At 45.7% G+C, this 23,160-nt stretch overlaps 1 protein-coding gene across 4 annotated transcripts in view; it reads left to right on the top strand.

Annotated features, from left to right (window-relative positions):
* FOXN3 (forkhead box N3) overlaps nucleotides 1-23,160 on the top strand; it is a 389,249-nt gene that overhangs the window by 259,353 nt on the left and 106,736 nt on the right. For all 4 annotated transcript variants that reach the window (XM_058292566.2, XM_058292581.2, XM_058292573.2 and 1 more), the window contains one exon: nucleotides 13,761-13,825. In XM_058292566.2, coding sequence (XP_058148549.1) covers nucleotides 13,761-13,825 — 65 coding nt within the window. The remainder of the gene's footprint in view (nucleotides 1-13,760; nucleotides 13,826-23,160) is intronic.

Raw genomic sequence — 23,160 nt, forward strand, 5'->3', positions numbered from 1 at the left:
AGGACTGAAGAAGATGCGAGTGATGTGGTCCACGGAGAGCCAGGGAGAGGTTTTGAGCATATGCTTGGCTGGATTTTAGAAAGAACGCCAGTACCTCAGAATGTGGCCTTATTTGGAAGGAGGTCTTTGCAAATGTAATCACGTTAAGATGAGGTCACACTGGATTTCGGGGTCCTGAACCAATAGGACTGGCATCTTTCTGAGAAGAAGAGACCCAGACCCAGACTCAGAGGGCAGTCAGCCCCATGAAGATGTTGATGCTGCTACAGGCCAAGGAATGCCTGGGGCCACCTCATGCTGGAAGAGGCAAGGAAAGCCTCTCCCCTAGAACCTGCAGACGCAGCATGGCCCTGCCGACACCTTGACTTGGGACTGCTGGCCTCCAGCGCTGTGAGACAATCAGTCTCTGTTGTTTTAAACCACCTAGTTTGTGGTAATTTGGGGTGGCAGCTCCTGGAGATGAATGCATTAGTGAAAGAGTCCTTTGTCCTGTACCTGCAAATAAGAAGTCACAGTTTCACGTAAGTGTGGTGAAGACACCCTAAACAAACTGTCTTCTCTAGAAAGGCTGAGGCTGGAACAGCAACCCCAAATGGATAGCACGTGACTTCTTCTGGGCATTGCCTTGGAAGAGAGTAGAGAGACGGCCAGGTAGAAGATACAGAAGTAGCGTATGTGAATACCATTTTGAACCTGATTTTGTGGTGGGCTTCGCAGATGGTTATAGGACCCTTTGGGAGCTCTCATGCAGTTAGCTCTGGTGGGAAGGTGTGCGCCCCAGAAGGAAAGTGCATCCTGCTTGTCATCAGTGGACTTGGGGAGGTGGGTATAATGGCTAAGAAGCATAGTCTGTAGGTGGGACTCCGGTTTCCCTAACATTTCAGAGAGCTAAATTTTTCCTGAATAAACTTAAAGCTCGTATTATGTGGTAATTCTTATATGTTATAGGCATTCAAAGAAGAGAGAACGACAGAACAAAGTACAGCAAAAATAACACAAAACAGAATCCCTCACACACTTATTTATATCCAAGAAGAACTGTTCAGAAAAGTCACCATTACCAAATTTTGTTAAGCTCACTTCACACAAGAAGTGATCCTTTATTTGAACCTTTGCTGTCTTTGAACTTAATAGTGGTAGGGAAATTTAGCAATGTTGTTTTCTTCACTTTCCTTAAATGGAAGGAATGGATGTTGCGTGACTTTTCTAGAAGAATCAAATGGGTGTTAGATATTAGGTATCTGAGAGTCTGCTGTGTCTTAGCCCATAAGCTGTTGGATGATCAGTGTACCTGGATTTCCCAACCATTTCCTCTTTGGTTTTCCCAGTACAGCATGTGGGGAGGGTCTGAGGAAGGGCACACATGGGACCAAGTGAGGATAGAAGTCATGAGCAAGCCACTGACTTGGTATAAGTGGGGGCTGGGGAGTGGTCCAGGATTACACCAAGAGCAAGAAGTGGAGGGAGCACATCTGGGCATAGGGCCAGCTCTTCATGCTCAGTTGGAAGTATCAGTACAAGAACATAGTTTAGGTGCTGATGCTAGTCATGGTATTTGTTGCCTTGGCAGACGTAAGAGATTACTTTTTGGAAATTTAAAATTCTTTATGTCACCTTCCAGCCAGCCAGCCATAAATAGATCTAGTAGGAAAAAATTTTCATAAAAAATAACTTCTGCGCTCTCTCTTACATTTGCCTTCAGATTTGTTTGAGTATCTGAATCTGGTACTCTTGATACGGTATTTAGACAAAGGTGTGGATTGATGTCACCAGCTTTCCAAAATCAGCATTGATTTTGTTCATCATGGGTGGGCTTGCAGTGGGACTGGCCTTGCAAGGAAGGAAGTGCATAATCAAGGTAAGCCACAGTTTCCCCATGAATTGGTTATTTTCCTGTCTGCGATCCAGGAGGTATCAGGAATCAGGCTGTGGGGAAAACTTGGATTAAACATTTTTATCTCTTGATGTCCAAAAGCCTGAAAAATAAATAAGTCATGATGACTTTTCTCTCTATTAATGAGATACTTTCTCTGAGAGTTGCATTAGTTTAGTGGAATAATAAGGGTTATGTCTTTGGCATCATCTGTATTGGCTGTAGGTGGGACAGAGGGTGGGAGTGTGGCAGGCCTTTCTTGCTTCTTAGTGATGGTAGATGGCCCAGCGATTTCAAAGCCTGCCATTGAGTTCAGGGTGAAATGATGTTTTATCAAGAGGTGTTTCCTCTTATATGAGTGGATTTTATGTCATTTGTCTCAAAGCCCTGTAGACATATTGATGTGTCCCGGAGAGTCCCCAGTCAGTTCCATGTGTTAAACTGAAGCTTTTTTGCACCATCATCAATCTGCATGAAACTGTGGCAAGGGAAGGAAAAAAGGGCTGGGGTTTACCCACATCTAAGCCCCTGCTGCCCAGCCACGGTCATCTCCAGTTCCCTTTTGAGACCAGCATATCCGGAAGGGAAGGCCGAGGAGCTGTCCCTGGAGCTACCTTCAGCCATCTCCTCTCACAGACTTACCAGCATTGGACAAGTTGCCTCGCGAGGTTGCTGGCTTTCTGCACTTCAGAGCAGGGATGCTGAGATGCAGGAATTCCATGGGATGAAGCAAAACCTGCATCCTTCAGTTCTCCTAAGTCCGCCAAAGAGAGTGTGTATATCGAGGTGCTTGCTCTCTGGCCTGTGACAGAAGCCAGCATTTACTGAGCACATACTATGTACCAGGCGCTGTGCTGAGCACCCAACAAGGTAGATGACACTTCTGGAAAATCTCTAGTTTCCCAGGGGAGGCAGCTGGGGACCAGACAGGACAGTTGGTGTTGAAGTCCATGTCCACAGCAGCGCTTTTGAGGCACAGAGAAGGGGGATTGTTGAGGGTGGGAGGAGACGGCAGAGGGGCTCATTGATGGTTTCTACCCAACAAGAAGGGCATTGTCTGGACGGCACAGTATAGGGATCAGCCGAGACCCAAAGGCAGTGCTCCTGCCGCTGTGTGTCCGAGCTGTTTGTCATCCTGCACCCTTTATTTGCCCACCCATGTCCCTGCCTCTTGGAGGGCAGGATGGTTTCTTCATTGCTGCGCCTCCACAGCAGGTGCAAAAATGGGTTTGTTCAGTGAATGGCTGAGTGAGAGGAGGTATCTGAGATCTGGGTTCCGGGGCCTTGTGCGCTGTCTTCTGGCCGTTTGGGCAGGTCCCTCGAGCTGCTTCGTGGCCTTAGTCAGATTCATGTCTTAAACTTGTGGTGTGTGTGCCTTGCCTTTCCTCTGTGAGTTTCACAAATGCAGCCCTCCCTCCCCTCCTCAGCTGCCCCTTGAACCAGATGGTTCACATCTGGCCCTGAGGAGGACCGGCCCCGGAGCTGTGTCCCCTCCCCCAGGCCCTTTGGAAAAGTTGAGTTTATCCCAGGGCTCCTGGGCAGATGTCCCTGGAAGTCCCAGACTGCTCTGGAGCTGAAGCTGGAACCAAACTGGCTCTAGACTTGTAGCTCTTGGAACAGCTGCTCAGCCTTCCTCAACTCCACCATTTTAATTGTGATTAGTAGGTTCATTTGCATTTAAAAGGAGTAGTTTTCTTATCAGCACCATTGAGTTGGGAACCAGTGTGCTCCGTTTATATAGAGTGGCCCATTTAAACAGGGCCCATTAAGCAGTAAAAGTAAATGTGGGTGTTTTACAAATGCAAATACATCATGCAAATAATGTACTTTATGCTGAATGATGCCTTGGTTTTCATATGTAAAATTAGTAACCTTGTAGCACAAAGATAATGATAAACACCTTTGCATCTGTTGGTAAGATGTATCATGAGCTGTATGCATATAAAATTGTAGCCCTGGTTTTAAGCAGAATTTTTTCAGTTTACCCACACATGCTTTTCATATTACCAAAAATATACATGTACTTATCTAGTTATTTATATATTCCTAACTAATCAAGAAATCCTAGAAAGGAGTCATCCAAATTACCTATCCTATTACTTAACCATCAATGATGAGATTTTTAATTTTGTTTCTATTCGTAAAGGTTTTTAAGTTTTTATCCGAGACGATCATAGAGGAAAAAGAGATAATGTTACTATATAGTCTGATTCCTTTGTAAGAAATTCAATTTTGTTTAAAAGAAATTTTAAAAAAAAATCTCTTTAGTTTCTGAAATAATTATTTTCAGGACATGCAGGTCGCATTCCTGCTATTTTTGAAACCACTTAGTAGAATCATGGCGGCGGTCCTTGGGATGGAGTGAACCCTCCCAGGTTCTGGAATTACTCAGCCTCCACCCCCGCGGCACTTCTGCTCTGGTTGAATGGCACACACGCGTGTGGACAATGAATTGAAGGTGTAAGGCATCATCAGAACAGGTGAGATGTCAGAGTATGATCAGTTCCCACAGGAGCTGTACGAACAATAACTGGTAGAGAATTCAGAGGAGGGAGAGGTCCCAGGATAGGAGTGACCGGAAAAAGTTTCCCTGGGAGGTGGGATTTGAATTGGACCTTAAAGGACTATGAGACTTGAATGGGTAAAGAGAATGGACTGAAGGCGATTGACTGGAAAGGGCCAGAGGAATTAAGTGTGTGTTCTTGCGGGAGAGGCGGTGGGCAAGACTGTGCGGGTTTCTGAAAGGCAGAAAACCAATTGGACCTGACGCTTGAGTGCTGGCTGGTTTTTGTTTTTTAAGAATTATTTATTTTTTTTCCCCTTTCCCCCTCCCCCCAGTTGTCTGCTCTCTGTGTCCATTCGCTGTGTGGTCTTCTGTGACCGCTTCTATCCTTAGTAGCAACGCCGGGAATCTGTGTTTCTTTTTGTTGTGTCAGCTCATTGGCACCGGGAATCTGTTTCTTTTTGTTGCGTCAGCTCAGTGGCACCGGGAATCTGTGTTTCTTTTTGTTGTGTCATCTTTTGTGTCAGCTCTCCATGGGTGTGGCACCATTCCTGGGCAGGCTGCGCTTTCTTTCGCGCTGGGCGGCTCTCCTTACAGGGCCCACTCCTTGCGCAGGGCACTCCTTGCACACATCAGCACTACGCGTGGGCCAGCTCCACACGGGTCAAGGAGGCCCAGGTTTTGAACCATGGACCTCCCATGTGGTAGGCGAATGCCCTAACCACTGGGCCAAGTCCGCTTCCCATAAGTGTTGGTTTTCAAATACTCTTGTAACCACCAAACTCTTCAAATGACTGTGGAAACTCAACGCATAAGTCACATGAAGCAGGAGATGCTTTGTTGATCTTGGGCAGGAGCTGACTGGCCCGCTCTCACCTGGACCCCCGTCCTGTCTGCCCCATTAGTGGTAGCATCAGAGCCCCTCCTCTGGGGGTTTTCTAGAGACCCCAGTGGTAAACCATTAGTGTAGACCTGGGGTGGAATCTGAACAGGAAGCCGGCTTGATGGCCCTGTGTTTTTAGAACCCCAGTGGATTGGGGTGCAGTGGAGGAGATTGGGTGTCTGAGTCCTATGAAGATGCTAGTTCAAACATCTTGGTGTGAACTGACCCAGGAGTGGGAGCACAAAGGAAGGGAAAAGTGCAGGAGACGTTAGAAAGAAACAGTTGGTGGGAATGGATGACAGAGGACAGGTGGTACAGGAGAGGAAAGTGTCAAGAGGCTCCATAATTTGGAGCCTGAATATTTTACAGGGTGATCACCAAAAGCTGAATTGGTTTTTTTGTTCTGTTATGGGGAATGCTGAGTTAAACTGCAAACTTGTATTCCCTCAGTGAATATTTGCTGGGTGTAGTAGGCATTAGGGATCCAGGAAAAGAAAGAGACAGCTCACAGTATCTCCGTGTCTCTGGGAGCTGGTGCACTGTATGGAAAGAGGGCCAAGTTCACTGGTGAATCGAGGGCAGTGTGGAAAGTTCCATGGGGCAGGACCAGCAGGAGGGTGGAGGCGGGTGTTAGCGGATGATACGATAGCCGAGTGCTGTGTCCAGGGGCCAGCCCAAGATACATTCCAGAGTCCAGAGATGAGATCCAGCTTGAGTTGGGAAATTGGGAAACCCAGAATATCCCCTGAGCCAGTGAACTCTCCTAGGAAAGGAATATGAATAGAAAAGAAGAGAGTGCTACAACTAAAGGAATTATGGGATCAAGATGTGACGAAGAGCCAACAGACTATAAAGAAAGGAGAATAGGAAGATTGCCAGGCTCAGAAGGTATTTTGAAGGGTAAAAGTAGAAAGGATGTCAAAGAGTCTGTCTGTTTCCCACAGGGCTGCCGATGTAAAGTACCAGAAATGGGTTGAGTTCCGAAATAGGAAATTTATTAGAATAAAAACTTACAGTTCTGAAGCTGTGAAATGTCTAAATCAAGGCACCATCACAGACGTTTTCTCACCAAAATCAGCTACTGGTGATCCTGGCGTCCTGCCATGTGGCGATCAGTCAAGACAGGTCTGCAGGTCTCTGCTTTCTCCTTGACCTCAGCTGTGACTGATGAGTCCTCTCTCCCTGGGCTCTTTGAGCCTCTCCGGGCATCTCTCCTTGAACTCAGCTGTGGGCGAACCTGGAGTCCTTTCTCTCCTGTGGCTGAATCAAAATGACAGAGCTCCCTTTTCCTGTATGTCTCCATTTATATCAGACCCAGCAAGAGGGCAGAGAGTCAACCTGAGTGACGCCTCACTGGTGTAGTCCAATCAAAAGGTTCTCACACCCAAGGGAATGGATTAGTTCAAGAGCATCATCTTTTTTCTTTTGGAGATTCATAAAATAACTCCAAACTGTCACAGAGTCCTTTTCAAAAGTAGTAGAGAGTCAGAAGAGGGCGGCTTTTATGTGAGCACATGTGGATTAACGAAGTGGGGGAAGGAAAAAGCCTGCAGTGGTGCCAAGGGCAGCTGTCCTAGAAAGTCAGGGTGTTTGGAAGGCTCTGGTGACCTCTGACAATGAGAGGAGAAGAGGTGTGGGCTTTGTTAAGGGTCAGCACAGTCTTGTGAGCAAAGAAGATTTGGAGACTAGTTCATGTTTGGCTGAGTCAAGAGGCTCTTAGCCTGAGGAGACAAGTCACTGGAGACCAGGCAATGGAGGGAGGGGAAAAAATGGAGTTTTGGCAAGTCATATACATGCTGCACATGCAGGTTGAAGTAATGGAAGAGGAGTGAGCTCCTATGGAATGTCTTTGGTTTTCGAAAAGAGGAGGTAACGTTACCTGGTGAAGGGAGGTTTGGGACTTGAGTGGAGAGAAGATTGGAGCCAGCTTAGGGGCATTGCATCAGCTCCATGGTGCTCAAATGCGGACACCCAGCTGTGCTCAGGACATTTTTGTGTGCCACGCCCAGGGCGTGTAGGCACAGGTCAGTCTCCAGCTAAGAATGATCTGCCCAGGATGCCAGTAGGGTGGGGGTGGAGAAGCCCCGTGGTGGCCACCAGTAGTTCTCAGAAGCGGCCGGCCAAGGAGTGACGCCCTATATCTCACGGCATGCTTTGTGGAACATTTTATACATTGATAGTTTTAAAATAGCAAAATTAACCTTGTGTCAGACAGCATTCCCCAGCTGTTTCTACCCCCAGCACATGCAGGTCACGGGCCCCTGGGGGATGTTTGTAGGTTGGTGCCTGTGAAGTTAGGATGAGCCTCCATTTTGAACACGTCGCTGAGGTAACAAAGTGATTCCAGTCCTTGCCATTTTGGGTGTTTTTCCTTCACCGTAATCTTGATTTCCTCTCAGTTGTGGCTTTTGGGTCCCAGGCAGTGGTGGTTCGGTTGTTTCAGTAACGCCTCTGAGAAGTGGCGGGCCCTGGAACGTCCCCACCTGTTCTCGCGTGCCTCTTGCGGGAGTGACCCTGGAAGGCCCCTGTGGGGCAGCTGTACTTCCCAGTTGGGGTCTACAGAGGATCTTCCTCAGAGTAGGGGGCATCTGCGAAGCTGCTTATTCCAGCCTATTGAGTTTTAGAAACTCCTCACTCCTACTTTGGACTGGAGCATTCAAAATTTCCAGACTGAGGAGGATCTCGATGCTTCCTTAAAGAAGAAGGAGGGAAGCAGATTTGGCTCAACTGATAAAGCATCCACCTACCACATGGGAGGCCCGGGGTTCAAACCCAGGGCCTCCTGACCCATGTGGTGAAGCTGGCCCATGTGCAGTGCTTATGCCACAAGTAGTGCTGTGCCATGCAGGGGTGTCCTCCGCATACACGCAAGGAGTGCGCCCCGTAAGGAGAGCCACCCTGTGTGAAAAAAATGCAGCCTGCCCAGGAGTGGCACTGCACACACGGAGAGCTGATGCAGCAAGATGACGCAACAAAAAAGAGAGGCAGTTTCCCAGCGCCGCTGACAAGAATACAAGCAGACACAGAAGACAGACAATGAATGGACACAGAGAGCCGACAACGGGGGGCGGGGGGAGGAAGGGGAGAGAAATAAATAAGAAAAAAAAAAAGAAGATGGAGAATGCAGTTACCCTGTCTGCCACAGGAATGAAGGCAAGCGCAAACTTGGGAGTATCATGGGAGTGAGTCAGGAGGCACAGGTGCCAAGCCAGGAACCGGCACCAAGCCACTGTGTGGCACTGAGCAAGTCATTTCACTTCTCTAAACTTCAGTGTACATGATGTCATCATGGCTGCCACAGAGATTTTTGCAGTTTACAGAGCATCTTTTTACGTGCGTCCTCTCATTTCATTCCAATCCATTAGATTCTGTCCTTGCCCGCAGTTTGCAGGCATGGAATTGAGATTTAGACAAATTAAGGCTTTCAGCCTGCGATTCACACGGATAAATCCTCTGAGTCCAAATCCTCTGTTCTCCCAGCTACACCTTAGATTGGACCAAGGGGTTACTAAGATATCTTTGAATGCAAGTGTCAGGACTGTTGCCGAGAATTCTGGACTTTGAGTTGCACTCTGAATGAATTTTCTCAAATTGTGAATGATATTTTCTGAAACTTGCAACCTTCTCACACGTGTCTCTCTGTCCAAATTTCTCTGATCAGTGCATTCCAAATTTCACTTAGTGGCATCCTCCACCCAAGGGGTCTGTGTGTGCATGTCCTGTCGGTCATATTTGTTTTCCTCTTATTTCCTGACGATTATTCTCCAGTTAAAAGTTAAAACAGTAGACTCCCAAGTATTTTCTCAGGGATTCCCCCTTTGTTATAACTGTGGTGATGGTTTTATTCCTGGGAAGATTCTGCCTGATGGTGGATGTCACACATCCAAAGCGATTGCCTTCACACTCCATTTCCAGCTCCAAAAGCATGCCTGGGGTCTGCACTCAGTTGATTAAAGAGTAGAGGGCGAGCCCTGACCTCCATAAGTGCTAGTAGCACGGGTTTGTCTCACTGCATTCCTGTCCCTTTCCCAGTCATCTGACTGTTAGTGTGCCGCGGACCGTTCTGGTCTAAGTAGAACCTTGCGTAGCTCTGCCGATATGCTCACTGCAGGGAGATTCAGAGGCGCAGCAGGAGGGTCTGTCCTTCACTGCCCCAAACACTTGAGGTTTTGCATCACTTCTTCTGGAGTCTTTGCTCTTGTGTCACTTAGAAACAAACACCAGTTCCTGTTTGGCTGCCGGGTTCTTGGAGAAAAGACCTTTCTTAATTTGCTTTTTGTTAGACCCACACAAAATCCAGGTGGCTGAATTCAGGTGTGGGTCTTGCCATAGAAGCTCCTGGAGTGTCAGATACAATCCAGCCGGTTTGCCCAGTGATTAAAGCTCAGGGAGTGTGGAGGAAAGCATGTGACAAATCACCTCTTTATGCCGAGAGCCCCCCTGGGAGCTGGAAGACCTGGGGACTGGCGTGTTCCCTCACCCTTGGGAGCTTGGAATAATGCAGCAGAGAGTGGCGAGGCCCAGGGATGGTCCAGGGCGGACACCGAGGTACTGCTGCGGTCCGTGTCTCTCATCCCCTGGGATTTGCTGGCTCAGCACGGGCTTAAGGATCAGCGGGATCAATGGTCTCAAATGCCACTTCACAGACTGCCTTTGGCAGCCATGCCCTCTCAGCCTGCTGGTCTGCTTCCTCTCTCACAAAGGTGGTTTGGCTTCCACTGCTGAAGGTCATGGAATTACTGAAATGAGATATTTGTGGCGCCAGTGTTGTGTTGCTTCTGCTAATACGTGCCCGTAAGTCTGTCTTCACATATGGATAGCCCGATGGCTTTTTCTAGCCTAGGACTTTGCCTTGGCGGGATTCCTAGCAAATACCCTCGGCTGCCTTCTTCTACAGGGGAGGAGAGCTGAGTGTGGTGCTAGAAGACTGGAAAATTAGAAATGAAACTGGTGGCAGCCTTTGATTTGTGATGTCTCTCAGGTACAGTGGACTGGCACCTTAAGCCCTGGTCCAGTCTTGGGCTGGTCACCAGTTAGCCTTGTGACACCTTGGGCAAGTCCCTTCAGCTCTTGGGGCCTCTATCTCCTTGTCTGTGGAATGGGAAGAGGTCGTTTCTGCCCTGCCTAAACCCCAGGGATTGGAGGATCCTGTGGAAAAGTATTGACTTAGTGTTCTGTAAGTGGAACTTGACATAGCAGTGTCAGTGCTTCAGAAGGCCCTAGCGGCCGGTTTTCATGGCAGTGACCATTCATAAGGCACTGACCTTTAACTGCCAGGGTGTGGCAAGCACCCTGTGCTCCCTTTGCATATCCCCAAACCCACTCCTACCTCCTCTTGACTTCCACACGACTGGGAAGTTTGTGATGTGACCTCAATGCTCAACAGCTACTTTGAATTCCTGTGGCTAATATACACTTTGAAGCAATGTGATGTAATTTTTTAGATATAATTTTTTCTACCTTTTAAGAAGAACTAACTTTGAACTTTTAAAGACCTAGTAGCCAGAGATGTCTCCAGATGGAAAACCAAATCAGTTCATTGTCTCCCCAACCTGCAGCCCCTGGACCATAACCACTGGCTTTGCTGTAGTGTCTCTTTAGATAGACCCATTGGAGGTTGGAGCTAGGTAAGTGTGAGCGTAAATTCCTAGAGGTCATGAAATACGGTTTTCAATTCCCCCTCTCCCCCCACTGTTCTTTGTCAGCACTAAGTACAGTTCTGAAAAGGCACTTAATCTTGAATCTCCTCGCAGTTAGATAATGTCATTTTGAGGGACCATCCGTATGAGGAGGAGGGTAGAATATAGGGCAGATGAGCTCAAAACTTTGCAGTTAGCATGGCAGGAACTGGCTTAATCTGAGCTGTAAAAAGACCATGTGTGAATTCATTAGTTCCAACGGGGGCTAGGCAAGAGAAGGTGGGGGTTCAGTCCAAATCACTCTCCGCTCCTAGGGCATATATTAGATGGACAGCACAGCAGAATGACAATAGAATGGAGATTGGTGACTTAAGTGCATTAAAAGGATGTTTTAGAAATCTTCAGGTAGATTTTATCACATGGAGAATTTTCCTTTTTTAAACCACTGGATTTATCTGACCTCAGTTCCCTACATTTGCTCCATCCCTGGTGTCTACTCAGTTTTCAGCCCAATCAAGGTCAGGATAAAGAGGAGATTTGAATGGAAGTAAGCTGGATATTCAAGCTCCTGCGGTAATACTCAATTATTGAATTCTTTAGAAGAACCAGTCCTCTATAATGAAGGCCTCAGTTTTTAAATTTCTTTATAAATCAGGTGTTTCAATATTGGCAACAGTCAGCCTGCTGTTTCCTGCTTTCTTATAAGATGGTAAAATCCCAGAAGCTGGCTGGAGTTGTTAAAAGATAATCTTAAGCATTTTATCACATGCTACTCTTTGTGCAACTTTGAGCCTTAAAAGTCCTAAAATGGAATAGGCAAGGAGTCAGATAGAATAGAAATCGGCTTGCCACCACTGTCCCACAGCTGTGAGACCCCACCTTAGCCCAGTCTTGTCCTGGACAAACTGCTGGCAGCTCAGAGTTACCAGAAACAAAAATCAGGGTCGCAAGGAAAGCCACAGCTGAGATGCGCTGTTCTTGCTAGCTGTAGAGTGGACCCCAAACCAAGCAAAACAAAAGAAAACAAAAAGCTTCCTTTAGCTCAAGGAGCAGAGAGCATTTGATCTCTAGCCCAGCTGACTTTCTTTTCTTCTTCTCACACCCCTCCTATCCACTCATGTAATGTATCCCTATATCGGCTCTGCTATTTGTGCATCTGATGATGAAATTCTGGTCTGTAGAATGTTTCGTTGGCTTTCTCCTGTTTGACTCTGTGGCTATCCTGTAGTACCAGAGAGCCTCATTAACTAGCTAAGCATTTTTTATACAGCCATCTTATCCTGTTTGTGTGTATATTTTCACCCAACTTACAAATATGGTTTTTTTTTTATTCATTTAAATATGTTTTTCAGACCAACTTTTTATTTTTACAGTGTTGAAGGTGATAGATAATATATTAGCCAATATCATTGGCTATGTACTCTTTGATGAATGTAATTGTAATTTATCCTGGCTCTCAGGTTAGATGTGGTAATGTTTTTGACTAAGTGCTTTCTAACGTTAATCTAAACCAGCCCTTGATTTAGAATAACGTACTTTCCACTTTACGGATATTTTACTAAGGCTGGCTTGGTTATAAAGTCTCTCACTGGATGTCTTAAAACAGTGGAAATGCTCATCTGAAAATGCAGTAAGTGTCTTTGTGATATATTGATCATTCTTATTTTCTTGCTTCTCCTCATATCTGGACTGTGGGTGGTAAACTATCTGCAGAACGTTTTATGGGGGATGGAATGCAACATTTTAAGCCAAGAAATTGAAAAGAAGATAAGAAACAAGAGGCTGGAGTTTGGAGGGTTGGCGGGAGGGAATCAAGCAAGGTCATGTCTATATATTAAAGTTCCTATGGTAGAAATGCCAAGAAAGGCCAGTTTGCACTTATAATATGCAGGTGGCACCAGGAAGTATCAGCAAACCCACTTGATCTCAGGATACATGGACAGGAGTTCTTTGCCTCATAAAGTCATAAAATGATGGACATGTTAGCAGGTATTCTTCAGTTATAAACTATGGAGTTGAACCATATGGATTTGCCATTTTGTTCTGTGCACCTGATGGGTAATTTCAGGATTCAGGAGCGAGCAGGTGACTCTAGAGAGTCACCAGCACCTCACTAATAAGAATAAAAATACTCAAAAGGACAGGCTCTGCCCAGTGGAACGTGGAGCCCATTTGTATAAAACAAACCTCATGGCTTTTAAAGATGCCTTTTCAGATGGCGTAAATAATACACAATTGGGAAAATGCTTTGAGGTCATTTCTCTAAAATTTTATTGTGATACTATCTATATAACATACACTTTGCCATTTTAACCATGGAATCATACAGTATTTGTCCTTTTACATCTGGCTTATTTCACTTAGCATAATGTTTTCAACATTCATGCATGAAGAAACGTGATCAGAACCTCATTCCTTTTTACAGCTGAATAATATTCTGTTGTTTGGATGGATATACCATATTTTGTTTATCCATTTATCTGTTGATGGACGCTTGGGTTGTTTTCATCTTTTGGCAATTTTGAATAGTGCTGCTATGTACATTGGTGTACAAGTATCTCGTTGAGTCCTTGTTCTCAGTTCTGGTGGGTATATACCTAGGAGTAGAATATTCTGGGTCATACAGTAATTCTCTTGAACTTTGGGAGGGACTGCTTGTATCATTTTACATTCCTACCAGCAATGCAAAATTTTGTCCTTTCCTAAACAATACGTTTTGTTTTCCAGTTTGTTTTTTTGTCGGTTGGTTGGTCAGCCTCGTTTGGTAGAAGAGATTTTGAGTGGACCTGTTTGGAGAAGGGGTCATTCTGAGTGAGTGAATGTAATGAACTCGGCCTTACACTTGTTTCTCTTCTGTTTCAGCACATCAGGTCCACCTATCTGGCCAGGCAGTACATTCTTCAAGAGAAATGGAGCCCTTCTGCAAGGTAGGTCTCTAGGAGTACCTCTCCCCTCCTGCCACCACCTTTTATTCCCTTTGTGCTGGTGTCATTTGGGATGACTGCCCTGCTGAGGAGGAGCGCACTCTGGCAAATGTGACTGCTGTGGGTGGGGTCTGTGTGTCCAGTTTTTTTATTTCTTCTTCGAGTCACCTTGTGGATGTGGATGGTTAGACTGGAATTAAGGACTGTGTCTTTGGTCTGTCATCACTGGTGCCATATGCTGGCAGTGTTTGGCTGCTTCGGTGAAATTGGAATTATATGGCAGTTAGGATGCATGGTAGTGTCATATGGGTTGATAAAAACCAACCCCTTTACAGATTTCAAATGGTTGAGCTTATCAGGATGTTTGGAGTGTTCCTAACTTTTGTCCTTGTGAAGGTACATTTGTTCCCTGCTGTCCCATAATTTCCATGTATGCCTGAAAAGTTGATCATGGTTTATTCTGAGGCTTGGAGGACAGTCACCTTTCACTTGTCTCCATAAGCATCGTTTGCAGAGGGACAACCTTTTTGTTGCCCAGCCCAATTTCATCTGCCTTGCACTATTTCCTGTCCACAGTGATCAAGGAATGCAAAATGTCATTCATCTCTACTTTTGCTATTGAGTATTTTTTTAAATTATTGAAAAAAGTTAAAGAAGAATAAGCTACTAAAAAACACTGAGATGCATTCTGAATACCCATAGTGATTACTTGTGGATCTAATGCTGTTTTGGGTATCTGCTGTGTGGATAAGCTAGAATCAGTTGGGTCACCCAATATCTTGTCTCCTTGAGCCTCAACTGAGTGGCCAAGAGTCACAGTGGCACAACTGGCCAAAAGCAAAGGGATTTGGTTGTACCAAGACCTTTAGAATTGTACTGTCCTGATGATGAGGGGTTTTGTGCATTTTAGTTGACTTACATCTGTCAAGCCTCTTTTCCTTAAAAGTGTATGCTGAGTAGAGCAAGTGGAGCTCAGTGGTTGAGCACATGCTTCACGTGTGCGATGTCCCAGGTTCAATCTCTGATATCTCCTAAAAAAAAAAAAAATTTAATAAAAATTTATGCAGAGAGCCCAGCATGTACGTGAAGGAGTAGAACATAAATCAAATTCAGAAAAAGGACATTTATTTATCGTCAGTTTCAGAGTAGCTCAAACAATTGTGAGAAACTTTGTCACATTTTTGTTGTTATTTTATAGGCCATGCAATTGCATATTGTCTTTTTAATAACCTGTGAAACTGGAGGACTTAAGAATTTTTTGCTTGATACTGGTGAAATTTAGGCAGGCAAATTGGGTTAATCCTAATCGTAATGGCCCTAATAATAGCTATTCTAAATGTTTAAGAAAATAAGAGGGACTCTCTGTACTCTAAAAATTAATACATAATTCAAAACAAATCTGTTCTGTTTTCCCTTCACATAGAATTAAATGGAAACCAATCATGATGAGGCTTTGTTTTTTTAAATGAATTTCAAAGTTCTGTGCACCTTTGTGGTTTTTCTGTTTGTTTTGTTTTTTGAGGTATTGGGACCGAGGATTGAACCAGGACCTTGTATGAGGGAAGCTAGCACTCAGCCACTGAGCCACATCAGTTCCTCTGAGTTGGCTTGTTTTTGTTTTTAGGAGGCACTGGGGACCGAACCTGGACCTCCCAGCTGGGAAGTGGGTGGTCGACCACTTGAGCCACATCCACTCCCTCTTTTTATTCTAAAACTCTGTACTCAAGTTTGGATTATTTTTAGAAAAGGAATTTTGTTTGCTTAGAGCTTTTTCTTACCAGGTTTTTATTCGTTAAGTTCCACATTAGGTAGGCTTACTCTCAGAGTATTAGGTTCTTTTGTTTGTTTCTGCTGGGCAAAAGCATGAGGAGACATTGACAACGGTTTCTGGAGTTGAGTAATTATACTAGTAAGATTCTCTCTCCTGGGTAGTAGACTTTTTTTTTTTTTCTAAGAAGTACCAGGGATTGAACCTGGGACCTCATATGTGGGAAGTAGGCGCTCAACCACTGAAGTACACCCGCTTTTCTGTTCTTGATGGGGGTTAAAAATCTCTCTAGTACTTCAGGCATTGAGAATTAATTGCGAATTAAACTATTACTGATCCCAGGTGTTCCGTGGACCCATATCCAATTAAATACACTCTCTTTTTTGTGCATTCGAGAGAAGAATCTTGTGAGGGTTTGAAGTGTGGGCAAGGACTGGTTAACATTAATTTTTCTTTGTGATATTTCTTCATTTGCTCTATCAGTATATATAGTTCTTGAGAGATGCTTTTATTGTGATCAGACTTTTTGAAATAAGGGTGTGTTTTTCCTAATTAATACTTTTGCTTTCTTTTGGTGAGTGGTAGCGAGTCATCAAGAAGTTTCTAATGCCCACACAAGAGTATTACAAATACAGATATGGGTATGCAAACCAGAGCTACCCAGTCATGCCAGGGGAAGGTCTGGGGTTATAATCCAGTTAAAGAAAATGTACCTAACCTGTGCTCATTTTCTCAAATTTGTACCTTGCATTTTCATAATATGCAAGCATCCTTACTTTTTCCCCTCTATCCAGTTGGGAAAATGGTTCTAGCTAATCAGACTAGGAAAGAACTCTGTTAATAGGTTCCAGCCATGGGAATGGGAAGGGGGGCTGCTTTGGAAAGGTGGGCAGAACTTAGTTCCTGGTACTGGAGTAGAAGGTGAAGCTTTATCAGATGGGGTGATTCAGGAGTCTCTTTTGGATGTTGGGGGCCCAGGGACTGGTCAGTGGAAGCCAAGCCTGGCCTTGGGCCCCAGGTTACAGGGTTATGGGTCACCGGCAGGTCTGACAGGACCGGGCTGCACAATGTGGGAGAGAACCTGCTCCATGGATTGGCTGTGGGGCCGAAACGAAAAGAAGACCAGGAGCAGGAAAATCAGCAGATGAGCCGCATGATTCAGAGGAGGGAAGGCTTGCTTTTGTCAGGAGCGCAGAGTGTAGGGCTGCCACTTTTTTGGGGAGAACTGACACTTGACAAGGCCTTGAAAAACAGGCTGATATAGAAACAATGGGAACATGTAGGCACAGGAGGGCAGGGCCAGGGAGCATACACTTGAGACTTTCTAGGGTAAGTGAGAAAATGAGTGATTCCTAAATACGTCTGAAAAAGGGTATCCCATGCTCAGAGATATGCCCTAAGAAGAATAGCCTGGTGTCCAGAGGGGAAATGAGGGCGGCTAAAACCTGAAATGAGTGGAGCAAAGTGACATCCTGGTGACAGTGGGGAACCAGTTGATGTTCATGCCTCATAGTCATTTGGTTTCTAAGCTGTTGAACAGAAACAGCACATTTATTTTTCCCAGTGCAAAACCAATTACAAGAATTACCTGGAAGCTCTCACAGTCCTCTTTGACCATAGTGTGGCCTCTGTATTCTGGTTCTAGCAGAATCCCCGGCTGTGGGGGCTGCTGAATCACCTCTAGGTTTGGAGGATAATGGAGTAAGATTTGGTTTGGATTACACCAGGCGTGGGTACTTAACGTAATTGGTCATTTCATCAATTCACAGTATTTATTTAAAATGCCATTTAGGCTGCTGGAGACAATTTCAGTATTTTAGCAGATTCAGTAGGCTAGAGAGCAGTTTTTATAGAGTAGGAAACTAGAAGAGTGCCAGAAGGGGTTCAGCCTGTTGTGTAAAGGGGACCCAGGACAGGTCCAAACAGAAGAGTGTGGCTCCTTGGGAGCGCGCTCCCCGACTCTTACAGTCTGTGCGTGTCGAAAGTGCATGTTAAATTTTATTTGCTTAACATTTTTTTTTTAAAGATTTGTTTATTTTATTTATTCCCCCCCGCCCCAGATGTCTGTTCTCTGTGTATTTGCTGCGTCGTCTTTGTCTGCTTCTGTTGTTGTCAGCGGCACGGGAATCTGTGTCTCTTTTCGTTACATCATCTTGCTGTGTCAGCTCTGTGTGGGCGGCGCCATTCCTGGGCAGGCTGCACTTTCTTTTGCGCTGGGCGGCTCTCCTCACGGGCGCACTCCTTGCGTGTGGGGCTCCCCTACGCGGGGGACACCCCTGCGTGGCACGGCACTCCTTGCGCGCATCAGCACTGCACATGGGCCAGCTCCACACGGGTCAAGGAGGCCCCGGGTTTGAACCGTGGACCTCCCGTGTGGTAGACGGACGCCCTAACTACTGGGCCAAGTCCGCTTCCCTGCTTAACAGTTTTTAATTAGCTTAATAATATCTTTTATTTTCTTAATTAAAAAAAAAAGTACAGTGTTAAATATTTTCAGTTTTCCAGGCTCCCGTTTGCCCTTCACCCTGTTCCATTCACCCATGGAATGGAATATTAGGTGGCTTCTTTAACACATCACCCTCGGGTGAATTATTTTAATGAGTCAGTGATTCACAGTTAAAGACATTCCTCACCTCTGGCCTGACCCCTCGTCTGGTCTCTGACGGTTTCATCCCAGAAGGCCGTCGCGGGATGGCATCCTGGCTCTCGGTTCTTGGTGCCTTCCTGCCTTGGCTGAGAGGCTGCTCCAAGCTGCAGCTGAGCTCGCCTCCTCCTCCTGCTCTTTGGCCCTCCATAGGCCCCGGGGGCTCAGAGCTTCCGGGGGAGTTGTGTTCTAAGAGAAGTTGCCGCCCTCGCCCCTCGTGCCAGCTGACCCTTCTGGCCGGCCTGCCTTCTCTATTCCGGCCCTTCTCTGAGCAGGACCACCCTCGGTCCCCACGGCAAGCGTTTCCTTATAGTCCACCTCTGTGTGCCAGCACTGGGTGAGGACCGGAGCCACCCGGGGCCTGCCCTCTCCCTCGGACAGCCCATTCTGTGGTCACACCACAGGCCCCAAAGCCCTGCCTGTGAAGGGTGTCTCGAGCCGGCCTCCTCCAAGGATCCTTGCCACCACCGGCACTGAGGTAGCCACTGTTTATGCATGCCTTCCCGCTCACGTTTCCGTCCGCTGCCTTTTTTCCTGTTGCTCTCACGTGGGCCACTAATTATTGTTAAGTCCGCTTCCGTAAGATGCGGTGGGAGAATTAAAATAAATTCTCTAACAGACATAACAGATTTTTGTTTCCACTCACTTCTAACGACTCACAGGACGCACTAATGAAATGGAAAGAAATCCTTGAAGGCATATTCATTGCACAGAGTGGGGTCGTGCTGCTGTAGGCCTGAAAGCAAACCGGAAGAAGGGAAACGGGCTCCTCTTGTCAGGTGCATGTCACTCCTGTGTGTGCACACGCGTGCTGGCCATCGGTGAACGGGCGGCGTGGAGTTCGATTATGGTCGTTAGACCATAATCACCATTTACCCAAGTTCTAGGTTGAATTCATGTACATACTTTTCCTGGGCATAATAATACTATGTTTCAGCCATTCTCCACCACCCTTACTTACTCCCTCCCATAACTCTGCTATGTATGTTACTTCAAAAATGTACGAGATCCTCACTTTGTTGTATTTGTGTCGTAAAGGCTCAAGAGCAAGCATTTAGTTATACTAGGAATAGACTGTAGCAGAAGGAGCACTAGATTAGGAGTCAGCGGACCAGGGTTCCGGCCCCAGCCCTGCACTAAACAAACGCTGTTTGTTGCAAGCCACGTAGCTTCTCTGGGGCTTCTTTTTCTCACCATTAAATGAAGGAGTAGACCTCAGGAATTTGAGGTCTCCTGTTGATTCTCAGCTCTGGTCCGTTTGAGGAACCTCTGCAAAAATAGGTTGTAGCAGAGTTTGAGACTTAGCTCTAGCTCAGTGGAAAAAGTGCTGCTTTCAATCAGCCGTGTCTGCAGTGGGTTCAGGGAGAGGAAAGAGAGCATAGCGGCCTGAGTGAAGACCCTGATTCCCAAACCCGGCGTTCTCGAAGGTCTCACGGGTCTTAGGGAGGAGATACATTATATACATGCAGACAACCTGGCGTCGAGCCCCGGCTCAACTTCTTGGGTCACTTGCTTAACCCCTCTGTGGGGACAATAGCAAGCTTGTCCTGTGGGGTTTCTTGAGGGTATTAAATGAATTCATATTAGTAAAGAAGGTAGAAGAGTTCGTGATAAACTTCCCTGTCAGGATTAGCAACTGCAACTTTCTACAAAAACTGTGAGTCTTAAGAAAATAGGGCTGAAAGTCCTCTAAATGTGGGTACCTTCCCTGCTGACACCTCCCGTGTCTGTTTGCTGGGGCCACTGATGATCAGCACAGGGGACCTCAAGCTCCTGTCGGGTTTATATATGAATCTGAAAGGCAATCTATTCGTTTCTTTATTTCAGACTCCTTTTGATTCTTCATAAATAGCACTGCTTCCTGGAGAAGTCGCCCAGCTCACAAAGTCCTAGCTTTATCCCTTGCTTTAAAGTTGTGTGTCCACAGCAGGTGCATAGCTAGTCATGAGAAAGAATGCAGGATGTGACACCCAGTCAACCCATGGGTGAAGCCTCCTGCTCCGGGTCAGCTCTTCCACCTTGAGTCTCAGTTTCAATTGTCTGTAAAATGGGGCTGTGATATGTGTTTGCCGGAGGCTTTGGGAAGATTAAATGAGAGTTGTGAATGTGAAAGGATCTAGAACAGTGCCTGGTACTTAACAAATGCTCAGTAAAAGTTAAGTTTTGGAGTCTTTGACTCTGTTTGATGCCCAGGGTTCTTGATCATTAATCCAGTCAGGCATACCCGAGGTGAAAATCCCACAGCTCTCTGAAGGTGTGGTCTCCCAAACTCCTGACTTCATAATAGCCCTCTCTCACTGCCAGCCCCATGAGCCTCTCCTTTCTGCTAGAACCAGGATTTCGCTAGCAGGCTCCCTTGTCTGGCCTTGTCCTCTGGCCTCTGAGTACTTTTTTACTTTGCCCCATCAAGTGTTGTGGATCTCAGATTTGTTCAGACTTACTCTGACCCTCCCCAGTGCATTTCTTTCTATTTGGTTAGAAACTGCAGCCTTAGGCTCTTTGACTTCTTCCATCTAATTTTAGCTACAAGCTGACTCTCTTGTCCTTTTTGCAAAGGAGGGCATGCACTTCATGCTTAAATATCCTGGTTCTTGCTCCCAAGCGCTCCCGCTTTAAAAAAAAAAAAATTAGTAATAGCAGGAAGGAAAAACAAACCCTCTAAATTTTCCCCCCAAGTCCCAATTGCCTTCTGTCCTTTTTTTTTATTTTTATTTTTTTTGGCTCTTTCGGTTTCAAGCAGGGTCTTGTTTTCTTGGCATTGCTGGCCTTATTTTTCTGCATGGAGTTATCTGTGAAGATATTCCTGTAACTAGTCTTTATAGTCTTCATTTTTATTTACAGTCAGAATTTAATTCAAAGGGGGTGTGGTTCAGCTGTTTAATTATTCAGGTTTTTTGTAGTCACTAAGATGGTATTCTTGAGTTAGTTTTTTTTAAAAAGGAAATGTGATTTTAAAAGAAGCTTTGGTCAATTCTGAGCTTCAGTGTCAATTGAGAATTTGAATTTGCCAAATCCCCAGTAACCTCAAGTTTGCCATCTTGAAATGTAGCCACTGTCCACAGCCTGGGATGGGAATCTGATAAAGCATCAATCAGATGTCCCGTATCTTCCTGTCTGTCTTTATTTTCAGGTATTCTCTCTATGCCTGTCTACAGTAACCATTTGAGTGTTATACCCTGAGAAGATGGCAGTCCTGTGAACCAAAATAGGGAAGTCAGAGGAGTTGCCATCTTGGTTGGGGCTCGGCATGCTCATTCTTCATTGAGCCTTTCCACTGGAATCAGGCTTATGCTGGATGTGTATGGGTGGAACGTGATGGTCCAGTAGGAGGTGGAGACTGAAACTAGAGTGCTGGCGAAGGCGCTTTGGACGTCGTTCATCCGGAAATGACTCTTGGGCATTGATGAGATTGACCAAGTAGCAATGCCCTAGTATGGGCATCAAGGAGATATTCAGGGGAGTATAGAATGAAAAAGAGGGAAAAAATCCAAAGAACTGACCCATACTGAAGGCCTGGAGAACCAACCAGTGTTGGAGACCTAGGTTTATTGTAGAAAGAAGAAATGGTAGCTAACAAGAAAAATAAGAAGCAGCTTAGAGGATAGCAGAAATCACTGAAATGAATGGAGCACACAGTTTCCCAAAGGAGGGAAGGAGTGAGAGTTCCCACTCTGCACAGAAGTCAAGAAGGATGGAACTGAAGAAAGGATTAAAATGGCACCAGGACTTTGGTGCTCAGGAACCCAGAAGGAGAACGCCGAGGCCAGGGTTGTTCCAGGAGGTCCAAGGAAGGAGGATAGCCAAGGCAAGTGTTAGCACAAAGATCTGGGGATGTGTGGCTTTATGTTGGCCTGCCACTTTCTCCCTCTCTGACTTTTTCAGGATTTATTTTAACTTGTCTGTGTGACAAGTGTGCTACGGCTGTCGAGGCACAGATGGCCCCGACCCATCCTCCATTTAGGGTTTGTTGGGAGGTGGAGACAGCATAAGTCTTCTCTTCTTGTCCCCTGCATGTGACTATTTTAAATAGCTACTGTTCAAATTTTGGAAGAGTATGGATAGAGAAAGAGGGAAATTCTAAGATCCCTCATCGCAAGATTAATAAAATGAATATTTTATTTGTAAGCCTATCTGAATTTTCTGTCTATATATACCTGCATATCCACTTATAAATTCATCAATAGGAATATTTCCTTATAAGGTTTTTTGAGCATTTAAGTGTTTTTCTAGTCTGATAAATTGAATCAGTTTGATTATAAAACTGAAGATTAAACAATGGATGATATTGCACAGCAGAGTCTGTGGTTATCAAAGTCATCAGTCTTAAAACAATTGAAAAAGCCGTTCCCCTTGAGGTTGTGTTTGTCTGTGCTTGGATGGGAGCCTACGAATATTTTATATAGTTGCCAAGAGATGAAGTTGATTTTTGGGGGAGATACTATGAGCAAGTGGTTCACATTACAGAGTCTCAGAAGTGAATTTAAAAGCATCCACCTGTAAAGTGCACGAGGTCAAGCTTGTGTTTTTGTTTGGTTCCCTTGACACCGACTGGAAGGGGTGGTGAGAGCTGGTGCGCAGGGCCTGCAGGGGTGCTCATGGAAGGGTCGGCTGTGTTGTGTGAGGGCGGGCGTGAGCATGGGTGGGTGGGCTCGCGGGCAGGCGTGAAGGAGGCCGGTGCACTGAGGCTTTTTTTACTGCCCAGAGTGAGCCTCCGCGGGCCAGTCTCTCCAGCCAGCCCCGTCCCCCTCCCCCTCCTGTAAGGGATGGAGGGCGGGCATAGGGGAAATTACCTCAGCTTTCAAACCGGGCAGATCTGGGTCCACTTCCTTCCTTGCTGCCTGATTGCTGTGTGACTTTGGGAAAGTTACGTAAACCTCTTTGAGCCACTGTAAAATGGAAAAAAAACCCAAAAACCAGTCTTGCAAG

The sequence above is a fragment of the Dasypus novemcinctus genome, chromosome 3 (genome assembly GCF_030445035.2).
Source record: "Dasypus novemcinctus isolate mDasNov1 chromosome 3, mDasNov1.1.hap2, whole genome shotgun sequence".
NCBI lineage: Eukaryota > Metazoa > Chordata > Mammalia > Cingulata > Dasypodidae > Dasypus > Dasypus novemcinctus.